Source organism: Chrysemys picta, chromosome 4 (assembly GCF_011386835.1).
Source record: "Chrysemys picta bellii isolate R12L10 chromosome 4, ASM1138683v2, whole genome shotgun sequence".
Lineage (NCBI taxonomy): Eukaryota > Metazoa > Chordata > Testudines > Emydidae > Chrysemys > Chrysemys picta.
The window spans coordinates 30,659,680-30,680,770 of NC_088794.1; the positions used below are offsets into that span (position 1 = coordinate 30,659,680).

The window sequence follows — 21,091 nt, forward strand, 5'->3', positions numbered from 1 at the left end:
TCTGCTGGATTGAAGCTCTGCCTGCACAGACTCTTCTCCCCACACAGCCAGGGTCGGCTCCAGGCACCAGCTTAACAAGCAGGTGCTTGGGGCGGTCAAGGGAGAGGGGCGGCACCTGCAGCAATTCGGGGGCGGCAGGTCCCTTACTCCCTCTAGGAGCAAAGGACCTGCCGCTGAACTGCCGCCGCCGATCGCAGTTTTTTTTTTTTTCCTTCCAATTGCTGCCGCCTATTGCGCTCGCGGCTTTTTTTTTTTTTTTTTTTTGCTTGGGGCGGCAGAAATGCTGAAGCCGGCCCTGCACACAGTGATGAGATCCACCACCTCCTGTGCAGACCAGGCTGGAGCGCATTTGGAGCGCGTAGTCTCTATGATCATCTGTGCTCAAGCTGGCATGTTCCCAGTGCTGATCAAACAGGAAATGGGAAATCAAAAGTTCCCGGGGGTTAGCTGGGGAAGGGCTGTTTCTATATACCTGGCTGCAGTGCAGCAGAATTGAGAATGATCTCCAGAGCAGTCACAGATGAGCATTGTGGGACACCACCTGGAGGCCAATTAAGTTGAATTACACAACGCTGTGTCGGCATTAGCTCGCTGTCGACCCATGAAAATTGAATTAAGCACTATGCCTCTCACAGAGGTGGATTACAGAAGTAGACAGAGGCAACTTAGGTTGAAGGAAGCCACCTTAAGTTGACCTGTTAATGTATGTGTCTACACTACCAGGTCCTTTATGACGACTGAACTTTTTAGTGTAGACCAGGCCTTACTCTGTGTCTCAGTTCCCAAGCTATAAAATGGGAATAATGTTTCCTTTCTCCCACCCTTTGGCTTGTCTAGATTGCAAATTCTTCAGGGCCAGGACGGTCTGTTACCATGTATGTGCACAGAGCTCAGCACAATGGGGCCCTAGTTTTGGTTAGGGCCTTCAGGTAGTATTGTAATATAAATAATAATGCTGTACAACCAGATTCTGGTCTCTCCCAGTATAAAGTTGTTCACACATTTCCTATTCCTCCTGGCTTGAAAGAGAGGCATTTGGCCAGGCCTGGAAAGGAAGGGGATGAAATGCAGGCAAAAATGCTTTAAAAAGAACAAGCTTTGACACCAGCAATTTATTGCCATATACGACACAGGTTGGGGTTTGTATTTACAGGTGTGTGGAAAGGCCAATCTGCAGCTAATTGTTTCCTTGTCTTTTTTTTATTTTCAGTTGGAAAGTACATTTTAGGTGCTGTGATTGCTGCATGCATTTTTGGGGGCTTGGTGTATGCTTTACTCATGTGGTTCTATAGATGGTAAGTGCTACAAGTGTTACACATCCCGCTATCAGTTTTAGCTGTGGAAATATATGAAAAAAGAGCTTTTAAAGTAAGTAATCAAAGAAACCAGAATGTTATTGTGCCAGGGAGAATAGAATATTCAGAGTCTTCTCTAGGAACTATTTTATGGGGGTGAAAGAATATCCATTGTGTAATCACAATAACGTCCTTCCAACAGGGTGCTAATGCCAGTTCATTCACAGCTGTTGGGTGATTAGGAGCAATGAGGCTTGCTATGTACCAGAGGGGCCTGCATTAGGCAGCATCTGCACCATACAGTCACTGTCCATCATACCATGTCTGACATATCTATGCTTAGGCATATAACTCCTCTACTAGACAGGAGTGCTGCGTTGATTACTGCTGTGTTTCAAAATCGTTATACAAATGGCTTTAGTCATAGAAAAGCCATCTTGGAATGACAAAGTAATGGATTTTATCCTTCCTGTATCCCTTGACTGATGATTTTGTAGCTACATTGAGAACTATGCTCTCTAATAGGCTGAGCCCCTGGCAATGTCATTAAAAAAATTATCTACATTTTTGTTTTTTTATAGCTAAGACATTTCCATGGGAAACAATAGAATCTAGAACCTACAGTCGACTATAGGGGTGACGGCCACCATCTGGGCTGACACACAGGTGACTGAGCCAGGGATGTGCAGAGCTAAAAGGAGAACTGCTACAGGCTGAGCTAACACTTTCTAGCTCAGAGCCAGCGCTAGCAGATCCATGTCCCCTGTGGATCAGGCACAGATGGCTGAGGAGCACAAACCAATAGGCTACACCATTGTGACTTTACTAGTAGGGCAATTATTGAGCCCAGTTCCCAAGCTGAACTGCCCTTGGCTCAGGACCTGAGTGGGGGTAGACAGGAGGGACTGTACAGTACATTTGCACTTCTTCTATTCTGGGCCTGGCCAGGGAACTGTGTGCCCCCGGCACAACTCTGAGCAGCTGCTGGGCTACTCGAATGTGCACCTTGCTGCAGATGTCCCCAAAGGTCCTTTCCACTAACTGTGAATAGCAGGAACACCATAGTACTCAGTCCACTCCCCAGGCAATGGGCTGGTGACCTAGAACTGCTAAACTTGGCACTACACCACTCCAGGGTTTCCCCTACATCAGTTCCAAATAGATCTACAGCTGTCACTAGGGGCGGATTTAGCTGTGAGATTAGTACATTCTAAGGCTAGACTTTAAGGGTCAAATTATCCCCGATTTATATCCTGTTAACCCCCTCTAAAGACAATGATATTGCAGTAAGGGCAAAAGTTAGCAGTTTTAGGTCCATCCTTCACTTGGACTCCTTTTTTGCACTTGCATCATTGTGGGCAAAATTACTGTTACTTAGACTTTTAAGTACACAACTGTGCCTGAAAGTCAGGTGCTTAGATGCCCCAAGTGACCATGATTGAATTCACACCTGTTTATATCCACTATCAGCTGGTGCAAAGGGGGTTGTTGGCTTTGGACTGCTTTGTGCTCCTTTGTGGAACTTTCCTACTGTGCAGAATGGAGTTGGTCTAATGATCTGTTAGAACAGTGGTTCTCAATCTGAGCTCTGCGGACCCCAGGGGGTCCATGGACTATGTCTAAGAGGTCTGTGAAAGACTTAGACTGAAAACTGACTGTACAGAATTCAACTATATATACGGACAATAGATTTCCAAAGGGGTCCACACTGCCATTTGAAATGTTTTAGGGGACTGCAAATGAAAAAAGGTGGAGAACCACTGTGTTAGAACACACATCAGAAAAAGGAAGAGATGAAATTAAAGTCAACTAGATATTAAACAAAAAAAGGTGATAAACAACAAGGTGTGATATTAATGTTGATTGTTATTGTTTCTAACTCTTATTTAGGAAGTGTGAAAAAGAAGAAAAGAAAAGGAAGGATGAAAGCTGCGGGAGCTGAGTAACAGTTTATGGTTTCCTCAAAAAAACCCAAACAACCAACAACTTTTTCCTTGAATTATGATGAGCCAAAGCCAGTAATTTTGTTACACTGAATAAACAGTGCAAATCTAGTGCTAGCTGAGTGTGGCAGTGTTGCCATCCCTGTTTGCTTGCTCCTGCGGGGGCTAGATCTGTGCTCACGTTCTCCACCAACTTGTGGCAGGGCTGGTTTCTGCAGCACCCCCCTCATGGCCCACCATGGCATTGTTCACCCTGCCTCAGTTTTCCCCACACAGGAGACATTACTGCATAGGAGAGTTTATCAGCACTACTCAACAGGTACAGGTAACAAACTTTGACAATAGTATCAAAAGCAACACAAACAAAAGGGTTTTCTGCCCCTTCTGGACTCAGCTGTTGGTTCTTTCCCACTCTCCTACAGAGCACTGACTCTCAGGGCTTTTCCCCTGTAGGGGTCTCCCTTTTTCCAGGGCCAGTCACAGGAGTGAGTAAGCAAGCAAACTTTCCTCTGTCCTCAGTCCTCCTCCAGGCTACCTGCCTGGCAGTTACCCTTTTCAAGGGCCTACCAGAAGAGCTAATCAACCTCCTGCAGCATCTCCACCTCCTGTGTTCATAGCAATTTGTAGCTATCCCATGACCCCTTCCTAATTGGGTCTAATAATTAAACAGGGCCATCTGATCCCTAGCTGATCAGGATAGACTGGGAAGGTAGCTGATCTATCAGAGGTGGGGCTGGGCCCAACTCCCATTAAAGGGCCAGCCAGCCTGTAACACAGATGTTCAGAACTTTAGTTTGGGTAGCCCTCAACCCATCCTTACTCCTGTGCTTTTAGGCCAACTCCTTCCCTCCACCAGTGCACAGCAGCCAGACATGTATTCAGGAGAAGTATAGAGAGATCTTCAATCATATGTATGAAAAGCTATGTTCAGTGACACTGAGAAGTGTGGTACACTGAGGAAAGTCAATAGATGGAGGAGACAGAAGCAGCCTGAATTGAGAGAGAAGTGTTTTCTGCCCTGTATGTATCTTTTAAGAGAAATACCTGTGGAGAACACTTTTTAAAGAGATACCTATCCAGAATAGCTCAGCTCAGCTGCTTTCTACTCAGTTGTGCATTAAGGACTTGTGTATGGTTTTGTCTGTACTTAGGATTAGCGCGGATTCAGTAGCTGGTAGCTAGCATCCTGCTCAGGTGTAAAGCTCAGGCATAGACAAGGAAAATTGCAATTTCACCAGCTGAGTTGATTCTAGTTTCAGGCAGGGTAACCGGTGTAAACTGGCTTTTCTTGCTTACACTTTCAGTTTGCATCAATGCAGCTACATTGATTGCTGGCCAGTCGTTACTGAAACTCAAGTATAGACAAGGCTTGAGGTACAATGAAGAAATTACCTGAAGTCATACACAGGTGGCACAGCTGTCCAGATCAGATCCTATTCGACTCCTGCTTCCCAGTCTTTCACTGTAGCATTGAGAACATATGTGGCCACCTCAACAAGACTACAGAGCACAGTGTCATTCTAAAGGTGCAGACTCTTTGGCTGCTGAAATATTTGATTTTCCAGGAGATTTATAACTGCTCCAAGCCCTTGCATTTCACTTAGAAGCAGAATATGCAATTTGTTGATGAAATGTCAGTTTTACGTGGAACACCCACCCAACTCCCAAAATAAAACTAAGCACGGTCAATACAACCAACCTCTCAGACAAAAGTTTGGGAAAACAGAGGAGCCTTGCAGTGTGCCCTGGAGGTCTTTTAAATAACAGATTTGGTCAGACCTTTAGGACTAGTGTGGCAGCAACTGACACAGATCTGGAAAGGAGCATGAAGGTGGTTTTCAGGCATCTTTTATCTTCTGTCCCAGTTCTGAGGCCACTAGGCTGGTCCCAAGGTACAATTTGGAGTAGCATAAGGTCTGCTCCAGGTTGCACATCTTGTAACGCCCACTAGAGCTGTTACAGGGGGCTGCTGCACCAGTCTTACACCATCTTGAAATTTCCCCATGCTGGGGCAGTCCTTGAGTAGCCATTTAAGCTGGCTTTGGGACTGCTAATGTGCTAGTGGATCACCACAAAGTCACCAGAGCAGGGACCAAGATCTGGCCCATTTCCTCTGATGAAACAGCGTTGCTTCCTAAATAACAGCTCCTGTGAATTATATGAAAAATACTAGAACCATGTTTCTAGAATGAAGTGCTTAGTTAATGTAACTTTCCACTGCCAGGGCTGGATCCCTGCTGGAACAGTGGCCCTGCGAAACTGAACACTAATGGATGCTGCAGCAAGAACTATTTGCTCTACAACCTTATCTACTCCTGTGGCTCATAACAGGGCCTTACATTTTCAAACATGGTTACAAGCGACATTGGTTTCAATTTGGTTCTTGGGGGTCCCCTTATTAATGTTCAGCCAGCTAAAGGGAGGATTTCTTGGTCTCAAATGGAGTTCACTTTCTCTATGGATATTGATAAATCACCCCTCCCAGAGAGGTCTTTTATTCCTTCTAAAACGTACTTCTGAGCAGCACATTTCTTTAACCTCTGCCACATGCTCTCCTGAGATCAAAGGCATTTTCAACAAAAGCACCAAGAGGCGGATTCCCTGGACTCACTGTACACCCCACTCCTTATGCCTATATACTATCAGCACTCAGTGTATTGTGTAGCATACAGACTCAGCATATATATTTCCATAATAAACATACTCACTAGAATTTTCAGGAACAAACGAGCACTCCTAGGAAAGGCACTCACTAGCAGTTTGTTCGCTAAGCGATGTTGCTTCTAGCCTTGGTTCTGAGAAAGCATTTTTGTTTAAATGAGAAAACTACTGAACAGATTTCCCCAGACCTTCACCCCGCCTCCTCTCTGCAGGAGGCACAATCCTGACTTACCCCAGGCTAAAGGGGATAATTTGTGCAGAAGTCCCTACCCACCCCTCTGCTCCAAACTATGAGTGAACCTTCCAAGTTGGAACACTGCCTCCTGCTACAATATCTTTACTTTTAACTCCTGGCTCCACTGAAGTCATGTTGCTTCTGTTGCTCTGCAAGTAGCCATGTAAGGGCTGCATTTCTATTTCCTCTTTGACAAAGTTATCCCCCACCCTACTGCCAGGTAGTAGGTTGTTCAGGCTGCCTAATCAAAGGGCAAGTCACCTCCTCTTTGGCTAAGTGTCCGTACTGGTTTATACTCTCTAACCAGGGATGGTGGTTAAAGCCAGGCCTCCTCCCACTCCAGTCAAACACCAGGTACATGGCTTCTCTTAAACAGGGTTCAGACCCACACAGGAAGAATGTCACTTAGTGGCAGACAAGCTTGTAAATAATAAAGGCTTCCTTATAGCTGAAGTTTTGGAGTGCTCAGCAGGGCTTCCCTTACATGTTGAATTTGATAAGGCTTCTTCAGCCAAAGACTATCCCTGGGCCTTTCACCTGGTCCCAGGGGAATCCAATACCTGACTTCCCAGCCACTTCTCGTAGACTCCTGCCCAGAAGCAATTAGATTTTTGCAGAGGCTCCCAACTAAGGCTCTTTAGTGCCTCCAGATGCTGCCATGGATGCTGTAAGTCTCATTAATAATGACTTAAGCTTCTGAAGTTCTCTCTCTGCTTCCTCTGGACCAGATTGTGAATTCCTTGCTCCCAGTGGTGAGCAGCTGCTCCTGGGAGTAATCAGAGTGAAATCAATGGGACAACCCAGGTGAGTAATTTTTCCCATCAGTGGCAGTAAGGCAAGAGAGGTGGAGATGCCACAACCAAGCTTGAAGGAAATTAGATTATTTGCTCAGGAAAACATCACACTGCAGGTGGGTGAAAAGTCAAGATTTAACAGCTACTAGCAGGAGGGAAAAGATGGCCTTGTAATTAAGGCAACAGACTGATGCGGGAGACTTGGGTTCATGGATTTTTGTTGTGACTTTGGGGTCTGCACCTCAGTTCCTTAATTATAAAATGGGGCTAATAATGCTTCCTCTGTCCATCTGTCTTATGTAGATTGTAAGTGCTTCAGGGAAATAACAGTCTCATATGATATGTATATATAGTACCTAGCACTATGGGCCCCTGAGCTCTGTTGAGGGTCTCTAGACATGACTAACAGTATTAACCCTAGAGATGGGTATTTATCACTCAGGAGCGAGAGAAGGAATGGCCAGTTTCACTCACACACCCAAATACACAAAGATGGTCACGTTAGCATTATACAGTATGTATATATATATATAATTTATTTCACACAATCCTGATAAGAGTTACAGGTGTATTTGGAATCATTTACAGTTTCACAGCATATGGAGTGGCCATACAGCTTCTGATGTGAGTAACATACAGTGTGTAGAGAGTACACATTTCCAATCCACCCACCCGCCATTCACACAATGGGTTTCAAAGCTAATACTAGATTCAGCTACGTAGGAAGCCTTGAGAATGCTAGGATACAGCGTTGGGTGTCATACAACACTGTAAGTCACAATGGGACAAGCTAAACTACTTTAATTTTCAATCTAGTATTTCTAGTCTACCTGCATTATTGCATTTATACGCTTTTTTTTTTAAGTCAAAGTAAAGAGAATACTATATGGGAAAGGAAAAATTCTTTACTATTTTAGGATTTGAGCTGCAGCCCATACAAAGTGTCCATAGAAGCATAGACAAGATTATAAATTCAAAAAGGTATAAATTAGCTGTATAACTTTTGTGTGTAGGTAGGTGTCCATTTTCCCTGGGAAATGTACCCAGCAGCATATTGTCTCTGAAAGCAAAAAAATCAAACCTGTATGTTAAACACAGGTAATTATGTGTTTGACCAGTAGGTCTGTACAGGGGGAAAAAATCAAGGTGTCACTCTGATAAGTACTATTAGTTGGAAAACTTTTAGGGCTTGATCCAAAGCCAATGGAAAGACTCCCACTGACCTCAACTATGGTTGCAAACTAACATGGCTTCACCCAGTAATGTGCTGGACTCTTTCCATTGACTTCAATGGGCTTTGGATCAGGCTCTTAAGGGTTACTAGTTTAAAAAAATCCCCTTTAATCAGACCAGCAAGTTTCCTTTCTATACCTTTAGTTTCTCTGATACCTCATAAAGAACCTGAACCTACCTTAGCAGATGGTGGAGTATCTTTGGATAGCTGGGATTGCACATTTTAAAGTTTTCTTTAGAAAGGTTCCTAACCAGTGATTCAGGAAAAGGCCACAAGGTTAAGAGGGGCTGCTCAAAACTTAATAAAGTCAAACAATTTCCTTTTTTTTAAAAGAAAGGAGGTGGGAAGATGCTGTCCTTGTTTTTGTTGACTCGCCCTAGAAACTTTGGATTGTTTGACGCTACAGCGATAGTCTAGCACATACTGCAGGGCTTCATGAAGACAGGCAGAATTTAAAGTTTCCCTCTCACTGCTGGGCATTGTTGCTCCATAGCATCAACATGCAAGGCAGAAACTTTGATTCTTGGGATCCTAACCCAGATCCCTAAGTGGGCCAGATCCAACTGTGAAAACCAAGGTGGGGTGGAATGGGAAGATGGCTATGCAGGGATGATTGCAGACTCTAGTCTACGTGGGGGAAGTAGGGACAGGGGTGGCATGTGAAAATATGTTGTAGATCCTAACCTCATTTTATCCTAATTCTGTATGTGCCAGCAAGGCCAGTTCTATTTTATCAGTGAAAAGTAGTGGAGAACAGCAGATTCTGCTCCCACTGCTTGTGGTAAACTGAGTCACATCACTACATATCAGGTGAGTCACCGACAGCGTTTGCACAAGTGGAGATTTTAAGACAGGGCAATGCAGCAGTGGAAGGTAGAGCCACATCTGTGAGTAGCTAAGACCAGTAACCTTCCATAGCGTTTGCCTGCTCTGAGATTCATCTGATTGGGAAAGCTGTTGTTTCAAGGCAATGTAAACTTGCCATGTGATGAGCGTATCTTCACACTAACATATCCCCATGGGACAGCACAATCTGAACAGCCCACCAAAATGGAAACAAAGCTTGCAGACTTTTCTGTGCCCAGCTGATGCACCAACTTCAAACCTGTTCTCTTGTGGTGGGGGAAATACAGCATGTGCCATGCACATTAGCAGATTTCCAAGGCCCACTATGATCCATGCCATGGACCTAGATCAAAATCAGGCCTCAAGTCTTTTGTCAACAAAATATATTTAATTTCTTTCATCTCTGCACTCAGATAACTGAAGGACCAATAGCACCGGCTTGAGCCATGCACAGAGCATGCAATACTGTGCTAGCTTCCCTCACACAGCTTTGCCAGTGCATCTCAATCCTGATCTGCAATCATTCCTCAGTCAGGGGCCTCCCTTGAACAGAGTGTCAATCATGTAGTGAGTCACTGGTGTGCAATAATGAGGACTAGAATGAGACTAGCAATGTCCCCAACTTCCATTGACTTCAATGGAAATTGAGGAAACTCGTCACCTTGCAAACTTGGGCCATAATATTTACTTGTGACTTGGGTAACTATAGCAGATTAAAAGCTTGCGCACCCCCCATCCCCACCTGTGACATATAGCCCCTGAGTGTTCCATCTATATATTAAATGGCATAACTTTTGCTATTCTTTGCGTGGACTGTTAAAACTCTACTCCTGTGTTTGACAGGCACAGAAATCTGGTTTCAGCATAGCCCTGGTGAGAGCACACTTGGAAAATTGCTTGGGAAAATTACAGGAATGCTAAATAAAATGCAAAGAAGGGAAGCGAGTATTATTCCAAAGTTGGAGAATAAGCCATTAAGTATAAGGAAACAAATGTACCGGATTAGATTCTCAGCTGACGTAAATCAGTGTAACACCATTCAAGTCAATGGGGCTATGCCAATTTATTCCAGCTGAGGATCTGGCCCATATAAACTAGAAATGAGATTTGGAGTGATGGAGGGAACTTGGTCATAGCCTATGAATACCTAATAGTTAATGGAAGTGCAGAATTTATTCTCTGATGATGGCTGGAAAAAGGGCAAAAACCTGCAGCTAATGAGGAAAAGTTCTTAACTGTATGAGAAAATTGTGCAATGAAATGATCTTCTCAATGGCACATGGTCAAAGCACCATCATTATGAAATGACATAGTGAGTAGTCCTGTGAAGACATCGGACTGAATGACACACATGGCCTTCAGTGGGTCTACTGTCTATGGGCCAGATTGCAATATCCTTAGCCTACAGAGTAACTTACATCATGATAGTCCCTCTGAAGTCAATGGGAAATAAGGTGCTACTCCGTGTAATCAAGGCTAGAAGAGTCTAGCCCACGGAGAGGAACATTACATATAATTTATGTCATTTGATAGTCTAGTTTAGGGAACACCTCATCTTCTGCCATAAATTAAACATAATAGCGAAGGTTTATCAGCCTACACTCAATGCTCTTAACATAATTGGACATGCTGTTAAAAGTAATGAGCAGTATTTGCAACAGATGGACTTTGGTGAAGGATTAAACTAAAATCACGATTGGCTTGGAAGAGTTTTTAAAATCGATGGGCCAAGAAAAGTAATTTCTTGATGATCCAAGTCCTTAGATTATTTAGGGATTGTTTTAAAATAAATTGTATTTTGGGCTAGGAGTAATTCACTAGATGTAAATGGAGCAGTAGGTTTGAATGCACTATGGGAGATGGACACTCTTTATAGTCTCTGCTTATGGCTTCCCTGGCCCTCCATGAGATCAAAGGATAGAACCTGAAGTATGTGAGAGCTCCACATGTGGAACCCTTTAAGGATTCATAGATTCTAGGACTGGAAGGGACCTCGAGAGGTCATCGAGTCCAGTCCCCTGCCCGCATGGCAGGACCAAATACTGTCTAGACCATCCCTGATAGACATTTATCTAACCCACTCTTAAATATCTCCAGAGATGGAGATTCCACAACCTCCCTAGGCAATTTATTCCAGTGTTTAACCACCCTGACAGTTAGGAACTTTTTCCTAATGTCCAACCTAGACCTCCCTTGCTGCAGTTTAAGCCCATTGCTTCTTGTTCTATCCTTAGAGGCTAAGGTGAACAAGTTTTCTCCCTCCTCCTTATGACACCCTTTTAGATACCTGAAAACTGCTATCATGTCCCCTCTCAGGATCAAACCTAATGGTTGTTTTCCCCATTCCCTGTGAGTGAAATTAACCCAGCACAGAGGGACCATGCCAAGCACTACCACAATACAAATAATTAAGAACAGAAAATGGGAAAGTAACTCTAACAGCCTGATCCACAGCCTACTGAAATTAGTGGAAAGATTCCCCTTCATGTTTTTTGGATCACCCCCAAAGCCCTGATTCAGCAAAGCACTTAAGCATGTAACACTGAAGTCAGTGGGTCTACTTAAAGTTAAGCATGTGCTTAAGTGCTTTTGGTGAATCACAGCCTACATGAGATAGAAATCACCTGGCAGAATACATTCTTACCATGCTGAAAATGCTGTCAGAACATCCCTCGTGCTCAGATTTGATTCTATCCCACAGCAAAACTATTAAGAGGCATGGACCTGATCCAAAGCCCACTGAAGTCAATAGAAGTCTTTCCATTGACTTCAGTGGGATTTGGGTCATGCCCCATCAGAGGAAATGTAGTCAATTTCACATTTACAGAGCTAGGGACAGGGAAAACCCTGTACTAAATTGTCCAAGAGATAAAAGTGACATTCTTACATTAGATCGAGAGAGGTGGTTTCTTCAAAATAGAATATAGTAATTGAATCTATTGTTTTAAAGATAAGCTGCATTTTCTACTGCAGTGTTTGTATAATTAATTATCAAATTTCTAATTTATAAACAGCATCAATAAGAGTAAACTAGCAATCTAGATCCCTACAAATCCCCAAGCCAGAATCTTATCAGTTTCAAGCTTTAATTCGTTCTTATTGAGGAGATTTCACTAAAAGGACCTCATATTACAGCAAACACAACACAATACATCAAGCAAATAAAGGCATGTGCTCAGTGCTGCCGCAAAACAGGACAACTATTTATTTAGCACAGCAAGTTCATTCGTTAGCCTTTTGCCTCATGACAAATTGGGTTTCAATCTGCCGTAGGTTCCAACCGAGAGATAATTTGCTCTTCTCAGTCTAGTTCTCACTGGACTTTTGTGCTCAACAGGAAACCACCATGCAGTGCAGCACAAAGGTATAACAGGCAGCATCTGCTAAAAGGGGTAGTTGCAAGTCAGGACTGGAGGGCATAGAAACCCTGTGTGTTTAGGAAGCTTGCATGGCACCTCCTTGTGATATACCAGACTCAAACCAGCACTAGTTCCACTACAACACAATACAACACATTCCAAAATACTTTAAAAGAGGAAGTATCTTTTTAAAAGCAAGTAGCCCACGTGACTATTTGGGGAACATGGGGAGACAGTAATTTTTAGCTTGTAGCACAATGGGGATGCTATACATTCAGGAGTTTCCTAGCCAGACATTCTCTTAGTGGTAAGAAACCATGACCAAAAATGTTGCTTAAGGCATTGCATGGCAGAATGCAAATGGTACAAAAAAGAAAACATGGACACTTTGTGTGAATGCAGGTGCACAAATAAAGGGTTGTCTCAATGTTTTTCTTTACAAAAAATATGGGGTGTGTGGCTTTACAAAGACTGCAGTAAACTGTAATGTATACATGTAATATTCTTCAAGAAGGTGGTGGGGTTGTACACATCCACACAAAAAATGGGTGTTTTCAGACCAGTAAATGAGCTGGGTTCTGGAGAATGAGTCATGGACAGTGGACAACAGTACCGAGAAATTACAGTAAGTGAATGATTCCCTTATAGACCTAACCTATTTCTTCACGGCCATAAATATGATTGAGGGCAAGGTTATTTTTCAAGGTGACGATTTTCTTGTCCTGCCACCGTCACCATCTCCAATGTCTCAATAACCTCTCTGGCATATTTCAGGAGGAAATTATTGGCTTAGAACTAGAGATGGGCCTATCCAAATCACATATCTTAATGCTTTGGGGAATCGTTCGGATCTGGATGGAAGTTTTGCAGCTCAGGCCCCTCCCAACTCAGAACTTTTTTTCTCAGTTTTCCAAAAATTAATGCAGTCAAATTAAAATACTTTTAAAAGGAGAGAGAGAGGCTCCTGTGAAGCATCCAATGTTTCCTTTTCCTCCTTAAATGTCTGTCTACCCTGGTTAGTTCAGAGCAGAAAGGAGCTAGATCTGTGATTTTTATCACACACTCCATTGGAAAACACATCTGCCAGAACTAAATGGGAGGGCAACAAATAGGGAAACATCTCTTGAATTAATTTACACTTGAAACTAGAAATCAAATCTCTGCTTCATAAGTTCCAGGAATCACCAGCCCTGCATTGGCAGGAGACAGGCTAGACAATTATGATGATCTCTTCTCCATCTCAGATGCCTATACTTTGCACTTTCCCATCTTCACCCTATCCTCATCCCAGCTTACAATAATAAATTTACATCTCAGCATCTGCAAAACATCATGGGGACAAATTAGCTCCTCAACAAGGAAAGGTTATTAAAGACACAACCAGCCAAACAACCTTCTGGATAAATAACAACAAGGAATCCCCCATGATGTAGCTAGTCTATTCTTACTAAGGTTTTCCCAGAGCCTTCTCAGTACAGGAGGGATTGTATTACAAGGTGAAGTTACAAGTCCTGTCCATAATACAGGTGAAACAGTGCTAGCACCTATCAAGTTTAAGCATGGTGGTTGTTAGCACTTGTTTCAACAATGGGGCAAACCTGATCATATTGCATCAGTCTGTGCAATGGAAAAGAACATATGCAGGTTAAAACTCAGAAACACACAATAGTTTGGAAACCAGGAGATAGAATTTTATACCCAAAGAGGCCGCATACATCTGGGAATATTTTAAGAGCCTTGTAGAAAAAATGGTGAAAAATCTAACTGCAGGAATAGAAGGGAATTTGTAAAGAAGCTGTGCCCAAATATTCGATGAGCCACATGCACTAAGTAGGCCAAATTCTTCAAGGACTCTGAGTTAGAAATATAGGAATTGCCAGACTGGATCAGATATGTGGTCCATCCAGTCCAGTATCCTGTCAACCACCAGTGGCCGATACTAGATGTGTCAGTGGAAGATGCAAGAAATCTGGGGTAAGAAACTAAGAGACTTGGCATAATTGACGCTTCATCCAGCCCTTATACTGGTTTATACTCCCAGGTGCTCAGGCTCCCTTCCAGACATGTAACTTACACCCCACCTTCTACATTCCCTCTGAATTTGGACCGGTTTCTCTGGCTTTTGTACAGTGTCTTTGCCAATCATCGCTGCAAAACTGTGACACTCCTGTGTACCACTCACCGGTTAGCAGGTACTACTGCTGAGCTCCAATGACTCTTTGGGTGATTCGGTTTCAATTCTGGCTCCATTTAAAACAAAACATTGGCTAAAGAATCCTTTCTATACTATAGCAGCAGCAGCAAATGTGGGTCGTAATGGAAGTTCTGAGTCTGGAAAGGTCACTCATCCCTCATCCCTGTGTGTCTCATCTTCTCAATGTAGTAAATGGAGCCTCCATCTATCCTCTCCCTTACTTTTCCCTTCCTACCCACGGTCTGGTTTTATATCTCACCCCTTCCTCCCACCCCCCTCCCCCACCCCAGCAAAGAAACCAGGCTGTTTCCAAGTCTGGGGAAATTGTTTCCACTTTCAAGACATGGATGTTTCACATTTTCCTGGTAGACTCAAATTAGGGGGTAGAAGATCTCTCCAAGCACCATCTGTTTTCATCACTTTTGCACATGGTTTTCCCAGCATAAAGGGGTTCATGTATGTCATTCCCATAGTGCTTCATGTGCTGCTTGCCCTTAAAGCCTAGTTCTTGTCTGCCTTTTCTTCTACCACACGCAAGGAGAGATCAACCTTTGATGGAAAAGCACCAGGATTAAGGGCCTGAGCCAAAGCCCACTGAAGTCAATGGAAAAACTCCAACGGACATCAGTGCAGTTTGGATTGAGCCCTTAGTGCACTACTGAGGCCACTTCAAGTTTATCAGAAACTGTGTCCAAAACAGTCTATCACCCTCTAGGGCAGGAATGCCCAAACTGTCCCAATGGTCTTATCTGCATTGGCAAATGGCTGGGTGCCTGGGGCTGCCCCCAATATACATAACATGGAGCAGGTTGAAACTGTCCTCTGTATGACTAAAGAGGGGATGGGACTCCAAGCCTTGTATCTTGTCTCCATGGGCTGCAAACTGCACTGTAGAGCTCAGTGAGACATATTTGCCCCTTGAGCTTCACTGTAGCTATTGGCTTGCAGCTCAGACAGAGAAAAGGTTCTATAATGCCATGTGATCCACACTCTTCTATATCACACAGTCAGCTCACCTCCAGCTATGGGTTACTTCTGTCTTGTCTGTTTGTTTTTAAAGGTTGGGTGATAAGCATTAGGAACATAACGTACCTATTAGGCCGTAAGCTCGGAGCTGCCTTCTTACATGTCTGCAAAGCGCCCAGCACAAGTTGGGGTACGATATTAATAATAAACCACAATAATTGATGAACTGGGTCTTAGTACTATTCCCTTTCCTCTTCTCTACCACAACCCAATTAAAAAACATCAAAATAAATAGAGCAGGGACTCAGGATGGGATGTAGAACACCTCTGCTTGGAAATGCTGGGACTACGGGAAAGTGGGGAGTGTCCTGGGGAGTCTCCTGGGGAGGAGCGTGGGGGAGGGGACACCGGCATTTACACTGATCAGAAGAAGCTGTAATCTATACACAGTTGTACAAGCCAAGTTATATTACACGAAAGCACATATTGAGTGCATGGAGTACCCATACTGGTCAAACTGGCACGGCTCCTTTGGAACAAGACTTTTGGAGTAGTTGTTGGTGCTGTAGTTACCCTATCTAGTGCTCTCTCTATATATGTATAGATATGTATAGAATTTACTGCATGCATGTGTTTCAAAAGGAACTGTACAGTTGATTATATTTCTCTCCCCCAACCCTTTCTCGGTCTTCATTTTTTCCGGGCTAGGAACGCCACTCCCAGAATTACAGCAATGGCAGCCATCACCACACCTCCAACAATGGCCAATGGCTTCACGTTATCGAAGACGCTGCCTGAGGATTCCTCCGCGCCGTTTCCCTTGTGCTCAGAGTCAGGGGACTGGCCGGTGGCCTCTTGCACCTCCGGGGCTGCAGGGCTGGGTTTCAGATTGCTGTGGTTATTCAGTGCAGCAGCCTCGCTGGCTGCCTTCTTCGTTGTGGCCACAGGGGTGGGCTGCTCCTTGGAGGGGGTTTCCTTCTTGTCTGCATTCATAGCAGGCCCGGGGTTGGGCTTCTCCTGCTTTCCAGAGCTGGCGGCCTTGGCATCAGGTTTGCTTCCGCTTCGGGTGCTTCCTTTAGATTCCATTCCTATGAGTGCTGTCGGAGGGGAGTGACCTGACCTTCACAGGGCCAACTCTCAGGATATTACTACTAGCTATATGTACCCACGTTGCTTTCACCTGGTGTAGGCAGGCTGATAGATCGACCTCAAATGGATCCCCTTGTAGCCGTCGTCCCAGCAACCTTCTCACTCAGCCAATACTTCACCAGGACACGATACAGAACCTGGAAGAACAGACAGAAAATGAGAGGTGAGCGAGGAGGATGCACAGAGTGCTAGATACAAGAGCCACTGAGAGCACATTTTACAGTCAGAACCACTCTACTTGTAGGTTGCGGTGAAACTGTAGACAAGTTGTATAGATTGGGGCAGTGATTTCCTGGGGGCTTTGAAGGATTAGATTTTTATCAGTAAAGGTCAATAAACACTGATTGCACCACATACATACACACAGACTACAAAAATATTTCCATTGATAATAATAGAATTTTACAGATAGGCAAAGGAAGAAAAATGCTAGGTGATGACTTATTGTTCTCAAGGAGGAGGGAGAAAAATTGTTCTCAACCTCTGAGGATAGAAGCAATGGGCTTAAATTGCAGCAGGGGCAGCTTAGATTGGACTTTAGGAAAAACTTCCTGCTAGGGTGGTTAAGCACTGGAATAAATTGCCTACAGAGGTTGTGGAATCTCCACCATTGAAGGTTTTTAAGAGCAGGTTAGACAAACACCTGTCAGGGATGGTGTAGATAATAGTTAGTCCTGCCAGGAAAAAAAACAACCAACCAAAAAACCCCCTACATCCATGAGTAGGGCCCTACCAAATTCACCATCCATTTTGGTCAATGTCACGGTCATAGGATTTTAAAAACAGTAAATTTCATGATTTCAGCTATTTAAATCTGAAATTTCATGGTTTTGTAATTGTAGGGGTCCTGACCCAAAAAGGGGCGTTGGTGGTTGTAAGTGTATTGGGGGAGGGGGTGTTGTGGTACTTCTACCCTTACTTCTGCGCTGCTGTTGGCGGCGGCGCTACCTTCAGAGCTGGGCAGCTGGAGAGCGGCGGCTGCTGGCCAGGAGCACAGCTCAGAAGGCAGAGCTGCCACCAGCAGCATCGCAGAAGTAAGGATGGTCCGGTACAGTATTACCACCCTTACTTCTGTGCTGCTGCCTGCAGAACTGGGCCCTCAGTCAGCAGCTGCCACTCTCCGGTTGCCCAGCTCTGAAGGCAGCAGAGCAGAATTAAGGGTGGCACGGTATGGTATTGCCGCCCTTACTTCTGCGCTGCTGCTGGTGGGACACTGCCTTCAGAGCTGGGCACCCAGCCACCGCTCTCTGGCCGCCCAGCTCTGAAGGCAGCACAGAGGGAAGGGTGGCAATACCATGACCCCCTAAAATAACCTTGCGACCCCCTGCAACTCCCTTTTGGGTCAGGATCTCCAATTTGAGAAACGCTGGTCTCTCCCGTGAAATCTGTATAGTATAGGGTAAAAGCACACAAACAACCAGATTTCACAGTCAGTGATGTGTTTTTCATGGCCATGAATTTGGTGGAGCCCTACCCATAAATGACAAGTGGACAGAGCACGAGACGGATCAATGGGGACTCAGGCTGGTGTTACAGCTTCCATGTGATGGAAGGAACAGAGAAGCTGCTGCCAGCCAGCTCTCTGCCAGAGCTGCAGTGATGATGCATGGTGTCAGTGATGCGTCTGGGAAATAATGAGTAAACAGGAGGCAGCCGTCAGACCTGAGCAGCCTTCTTCATTATCTCCCCGCTGACCTTCAGCGCTTCCAGGGTCCTGTGGAGAGCTTTCTGCCAGCTAAGTGAAATATGAGCTTATTAACACAGGCAGCTTAGAAGAGGAGGCTCGTATGGAAACCTCCCCAGCCAGAGGGCTTCGTTTATCACACTTTTGTTCTGAGATGACCCACCGAGTTCAAAAATCTCATCAATGATGGTGTGTGGGAGAGTTAAAAACCCTCTAATTCTCCTGTTTATAAGGGGCTGCAGCAAGTGGTGACATTTCTGTGCAATGTGCTTCCCCCTCTGTGGGAAACATTTAGAATAATTAGCACTTTACACCCTCCCACAAAGTGAGGCTGGGTTCGAATAAAGCTACATAGATGGGTGCAGGGGCTGGACTCATCAAAGGGAAATAAGCCAACTACTTGTCACCTGGTTTTAGGTAGAAACCTCCTATTCCACAGCTGTCCACTATGCAGTTTCTTGTGTGGTGGCCAACATTTTGCCCAACACCGGACATTGAACCAGGCACCTCCCTGGGTGCCTGGGTCTCTGTAGCTTGAGTTCCATAACTGGCACACATTCTCAGTGGATCAGGTACAGAGTGGGAGGCGTAACACCAACCGCTTACATGCTTCTTCCAGAGAGAAGCAGCTTCTCCTGTGCAACCAAAGCCCACTGAGCTTCTCAAATCCCAGACAGCCGTCATCTTGGCCAACACCAGGGACTGAACCAGGGCACTCCGGAGCTGAAAGAAGAAGTCTACAGCTTGAGCTAAAAAGCAAACTTCTCAAGCGGAAGGCTGTAATAGACCCATATCCTCTGTGGATCAGGCACGGAGGGGGACACATAATATACACTGACCAGTGGGGTCAAACTTTCACCAACCTCTGAAGTATTTGGTACTGGCCGCTGTGAGAGACATATGAATATAGGAATTGCCATACCGGTGCTCCATCTAAATCCAGTATCCTGTTTCTGATATGGCAAGTACCAGCTACTGCAGAGGAAGGTGCAAGAGACCCTAAAATGGCCAGTAATAGAATAAATTGTCCATAAAAGAAATTTCTTCCTGTCCCCCTAAATTAGAGGTTGGTTTATGCCCTAGAACATGAGGGCCTGTATCCCTTCCATTTCCCCCCTCTTTTTCATAATCCTTACTCTGGATATTCTTGTTATCTGTATACATTTTTGAATCCTGCTAAGCTCATGAGCTCAATGATGTCCTGTGGTAATGAGTTCCACAGTCTAATTCTGCATTGTGGGGAAAAAAAAGTATTTCCTTTTATCATTTGCTGCCTTTTTAGTTTCACCAAATGTCCAAGATGCCAGTCTAGATGGACCACTGCTCTGGTCCTGCAATTCCTGTGTTCTTATAGCAGGCTGAATCAACCCCACAAAAAACTTTGGGCTGTTTAAGGTCTGGATCTGAATGCAGATCCAAATTCTGAGGTCTGAGTCCATCTCTAACCATAGTGCAAACAAACAAATACCATGGAGGTAGCTAAAAACACAACACCAAGAATGTAGCATCAACACAAGTGCCATTTCTGAAGTGAATTCAGTGCACTATGAAAGGTGCCAGAGTGACGGCCCTGGAGTCGGACATTTGTTTTTCCAAGGAATTAGTACAGCACAGCAATGTTATCTTCCCCCAGCCTGCCCTGCCTCAGTTCTGATCTAGAAGGGTCAGCACAGCTGGTGTGTATGTAATGCAGGCTTCCTGCAAATTCAATCGTGAGGCCCTGCTAAGGCTCTTAGCCATGCTGTGGACACCAGGCCTACAGGAACCAGAGTGAAACCCCCAAACTCACTTCATTTAAAGTCAACAAACAGTCATGAGATGGTACAATTGTTGGCCACGGCCACTCTGCTGATTTCCACACTGGTGGTGATAGAGAAGTGAAAGGCTCCATATGCTGCTGTCAGCCTTCACAACCATTCTGGCCATGTTCAGAATAATTGGTGTTCTTCTATTAATTTCCCAACCCACTCTAGTCCCAGGCTCCTTAATCAAGGAAGAAAACGCAATAATCTTTCAGTGCAGATCAAATCCAGCTACCAAACTGGAGTAACAGGTATATATGGGCCAGATCCTTGCCTGGTGTCAATTGGCATAGTTCCTCTAACCATAATTGCTCTGCACAGATTGACATTGTCGGAGGATCTAGCCCACAGTATTAAATGTTGTTCCAGACACAAAATGAGCAAATGATTATCACTCGTACTATTGAAAATATAAAAGTTAAGATTTCCACTCCGAACTCAAAAGGCCCGAACCACTCACCTGGTGCACCCCGCCGGAGATGGATTGGAAAACCAGGACCTCAAAGCCTTGCAAATGTTTTTGCAGAACAGAATTGTGTTGAAGTGACTAATTTGGATTGAAAAGCTCAGTTTTTCAGTTCGGGTCTCTCTCTCTCTGTGACCAGAGAGCCCTGGAATTCAGGAACCTCTGGTCAAAAACAATGCTGAAATCTGTACGTTTCCATGACACATTTTGGCTTTGACAGAACAGCATATTTCAACAAAAAGACACTCAGTTAGAAATGTTCTAAGCAGCTGCACTCATGACAAAGAGAGAAAACTCCTGTTGGAAAACCAGCACATGTGGAATGACTAGTGCCAAGGGACATGGCTATGTGATGGTTTCAGTCAACACAGTCATCTCACTAGAGCCATTTGGAATCTCTCCACTCTTACATTTTAAGAAAGAAGAAGGTCATTCATTTGACAATGTTTGAAAAGTATCATGA

The 21,091-nt window shown here is 44.4% G+C and overlaps 1 protein-coding gene and 1 long non-coding RNA gene across 4 annotated transcripts in view; one reads left to right on the forward strand and one right to left on the reverse strand.

The window, feature by feature from the left end:
- Positions 1 to 3,427, forward strand: part of LOC103306660 (uncharacterized) — a 29,346-nt gene extending 25,919 nt beyond the window's left edge. For all 3 annotated transcript variants that reach the window (XR_010600458.1, XR_010600459.1, XR_010600460.1), the window contains 2 exons: positions 1,211 to 1,295; positions 3,186 to 3,427. This is a non-coding gene — a long non-coding RNA (uncharacterized LOC103306660). The remainder of the gene's footprint in view (positions 1 to 1,210; positions 1,296 to 3,185) is intronic.
- Positions 3,428 to 7,818: 4,391 nt separating this feature from the next.
- Positions 7,819 to 21,091, reverse strand: part of CEND1 (cell cycle exit and neuronal differentiation 1) — a 34,911-nt gene continuing 21,638 nt past the window's right edge. Inside the window, exon 2 of the mRNA XM_005290608.4 lies at positions 7,819 to 16,813. Within this exon, the coding sequence (XP_005290665.1) occupies positions 16,218 to 16,613 (396 nt within the window). The 5' untranslated portion in view covers positions 16,614 to 16,813 and the 3' untranslated portion in view covers positions 7,819 to 16,217. The remainder of the gene's footprint in view (positions 16,814 to 21,091) is intronic.